The sequence below is a fragment of the Diaphorina citri genome, unplaced genomic scaffold (genome assembly GCF_000475195.1).
Source record: "Diaphorina citri unplaced genomic scaffold, Diaci psyllid genome assembly version 1.1 scaffold1217, whole genome shotgun sequence".
NCBI lineage: Eukaryota > Metazoa > Arthropoda > Insecta > Hemiptera > Psyllidae > Diaphorina > Diaphorina citri.
This window is the reverse complement of record NW_007378646.1, coordinates 125,482-128,731: the sequence shown is the minus strand read 5'-3', so window position 1 is coordinate 128,731 and position 3,250 is coordinate 125,482. Positions and strand designations below refer to the sequence as shown.

Sequence of the window (3,250 nt, the reverse complement as noted above, 5' to 3'; positions counted from 1 at the left end):
GGGGGGGGGTATAATATCCCCTAAATTGAATCTTTAACACATTAAGCGCTTTGTGAGACTGAACATCTTTAAATAATTCAGTTGCGTCAAAATAATTCGGATGGTTCGACAAAACACAAAACCCCCCACGTTACAAAATACACAGCGTGTAACTGTCGAGTTTCAATAGTGACCGTACACGGGTTAGATACGTTCTGTATGGCACAACTGCGTAAAGTCTGACGGTCACACATATTTGAACTCTTTCATTAGAACGGAAAATAAAATTTGAATTTTCGACCTAAAAAGGTTATTTTTTCAGAGTTTTTCCCTCAGTTTTGGATTTTTCCAACTTTTTACATAGGAATCGACCATTTATTTATAATTTTTACCCATTTGCAACTGCTCCATTGTAATTAGGAAAACTGGATAAGTGGGGAAAAAAATTGCCGGTCCCTTGGATTCGCAATTAGACAGATTTGACTTTACGCATACGGCATACACTACTACATAGTAAGACCTATGGTGGATTTCTCCAATGACTTAATGAGAGCTTTCACTAATGGGAGAATTTTTACTGGAACAAACAGGAGTTTTTAAAAACTCTTTCTTTTTGCATCATTAATAAAAATTGCAAAGGAGAAGTTTTTTTTTTAAAAAAAAACTTCTAAGAAGGAGTTTTTAAAAAACTCCTTTTTGGACCATTAAAAATTCTCCCATTGGTGAAATCTCTCATTAATTCATTGGTGAAATCCACCATTAGCGTAGAGGAAATTGGCAAGACGGGAATCGAACCCGGGTACCCTCCATAACTGAGACCAATTGAGTTGGAACTCACTCCTCGACGTTGGAAAAACTTCAGAGAAATACATGGTAACATACATAAATGCATACGACTAAAAATAAAATGTAAAAAGTAACCTTTCTTAAAATAACTAAAGACGGGAATCGAACCCGGGTACCCTCCATAACTGAGACCAATTGAGTTGGAACTCACTCCTCGACGTTGGAAAAACTTCAGAGAAATACATGGTAACATACATAAATGCATACGACTAAAAATAAAATGTAAAAAGTAACCTTTCTTAAAATAACTAAAAGATGTTTGATACCTCGGCTGGGATTGAACTCACGCCCTCCTGTTTACCAGGCTTAACCACTACACCACCGAAGATGATGGGAATCGAACCCGGATCTTTTGGCTCACCTGTTCTCGATATAGTTGATGACTGGTTGCCAGCAGTCACTGTTGTCCACGGCATCACCAAATCCAGGGGTATCTACCACAGTCAGGCTGAGCTTATGTGAGATTCCTAGTTGGCATGATTCCAGATCTAAGGAGGAAGCTTGGAAATAACATCAGGGGTTTTCTGTTATGTCTAAATACTTTGAATTAGTCAGAACATTGTCTGAGTAATTCATCTGGTCCAAAAACAATCGATCAGTTTTAGTCAGAACAGAAATACAACATTTTTTTTTAAGTTAAGCAAGGTTTATAAACCTGTAAACTTTTCCTATGAAATATACAAGACCTTGTTTAGACTGCGGGAGTAAAGGGACTTTTCAGTCTCATTCTGGCAGGATAAACAAGGTATATTCTATTCTATTCTATTAATGTCGCTAATTTCTCATGACCAAACTCTTCAACAAGCTCCTGACCTGACCGAAGAAAACACTGCACTGGTCAGCTTTGGTCCTGAATTTTTTAAAGGTGTTCAAAATAAAACAGAACACGACTCTGCAACTTGGGTCAAAATGATTCGGATGATTACACAAAACCCCTCACGTTACAAAATACACAGCGTGTAACTGTCGAGTTTCAATAGTGACCGTGCACGGGTTAGATACGTTCTGTATTGAGCTGAGCTTAACGTTGTTTTCTACTAGGAGACATCGCGACGTTTCCACCTGAAGATAGATAAGGTTCTATTTATGTATGAATTGTTTTCCTGAGCCTTGTCGGGCCGGGGGACTTTAAACAGGGAGTATACCAGCCTGAAATTGTCCTTGCTAAAGATATAGCAAAGGTTGAGTGCGAAGGACATTATAGAAAGTATGTCCACTAATGATTGTACTTTTAGTCGTTTTTTCTAATTTACAGAATGGCATGTGTATACTTTCCCCTCTTAAGTTGTATTCTATAGATCTTTTCATTTTAAGTATTTCATTATGTTCATCTCTGTTTTTGTATGTTTTAATAAATAATATTGTTCTATCCTCTTGTAAAAAATTTGCGGCCAAAACCGAAGGTACTTTTATCGAGTAGCGACCAAAGGCGCCATTACCAGTGTAAATGTAAAAAGATTACTGAAAATTTCAGTAACCAGTCCATATTTATAATGGAAATTGGTTGCAAAGGAAGGACTTAGTAAGTAATAGGACTTATCGGTGGTGCGGGCGATTTCAATGAGAATGAGAGGTTCGAGGAAGAAGTTGAGATTGATTGAGTGTGAGGACGGAGCAGGAATGGTACAGTTGGATAATTGAATAAAGTAATATGATGATGATTTTAGGAGAACTGTAAATACAACATTTTAATGCGAATAATGCGATTAATATGAGGACTTAGTAATACTGAGATATCCAAAAGATGTGAAAAAACTCTGCTTTACCCCAAATAATTTGAGATTTGATTTTTACCTTTGATAGCATGTAGTTATACGTAGATTCGTATAATAATAATAATAATAGTGCTTATTTATACTGCTCGCATAGGACTGAAAAGTCCCTTTACTCCAGCAGTAGGCTACTACTATTATTGCGGTCAAATTCTCAAATTATTTTGAGGATAAAATTCCATACCTCGGCTGGGATTGAACCCACGCCCTCCTGTTTACCAGGCGAGCGCCTTGACCACTACACCACCGAGGTAGGTACGTATAACCCATCCTTTAGGGCTGTTTGCCCCTACACCCAAGCCTCGGAGAGCCAGCCTAGTTAGCTTAGCTGGTAGTGCGTCTGCCTTGTAAGCGCTAGGCCGCGGGTTCGATTCCCGCCCGGGGCGGATTTTATCCCGATGGGATAATGTTCGTTCTCGGAACGGCTGGCTTTCTCCTATCCTGTCTTCCTTCTCTCTTCGATTTCGGGACGATAAGACCATAGCAGTTACAGTTCCCTCTGTCAAACCTCTTAAAAAAAAAAAAACCTACGTCAATAGTTTGAAGAGACGCCCGGCATAAATCAACACGGAACAGAGTTTTGATGTTTTACTGATTTTTTTTTTTTTTTTTTTTTTTTTTTTTTTTTTTTATTTTATGTTAAAATTTTTTTT

General features: G+C 37.8%; 1 protein-coding gene across 1 annotated transcript in view; it reads right to left on the bottom strand.

Moving 5' to 3' along the window:
• Positions 1-1,186: 1,186 nt before the first annotated feature.
• LOC103514753 (protein peanut-like) overlaps positions 1,187-3,250 on the bottom strand; it is a gene marked incomplete at its 3' end in the record, with an annotated part of 3,419 nt that continues 1,355 nt past the window's right edge. The window contains exon 3 of the mRNA XM_008479657.1: positions 1,187-1,273. Within this exon, the coding sequence (XP_008477879.1) occupies positions 1,187-1,273 (87 nt within the window). The remainder of the gene's footprint in view (positions 1,274-3,250) is intronic.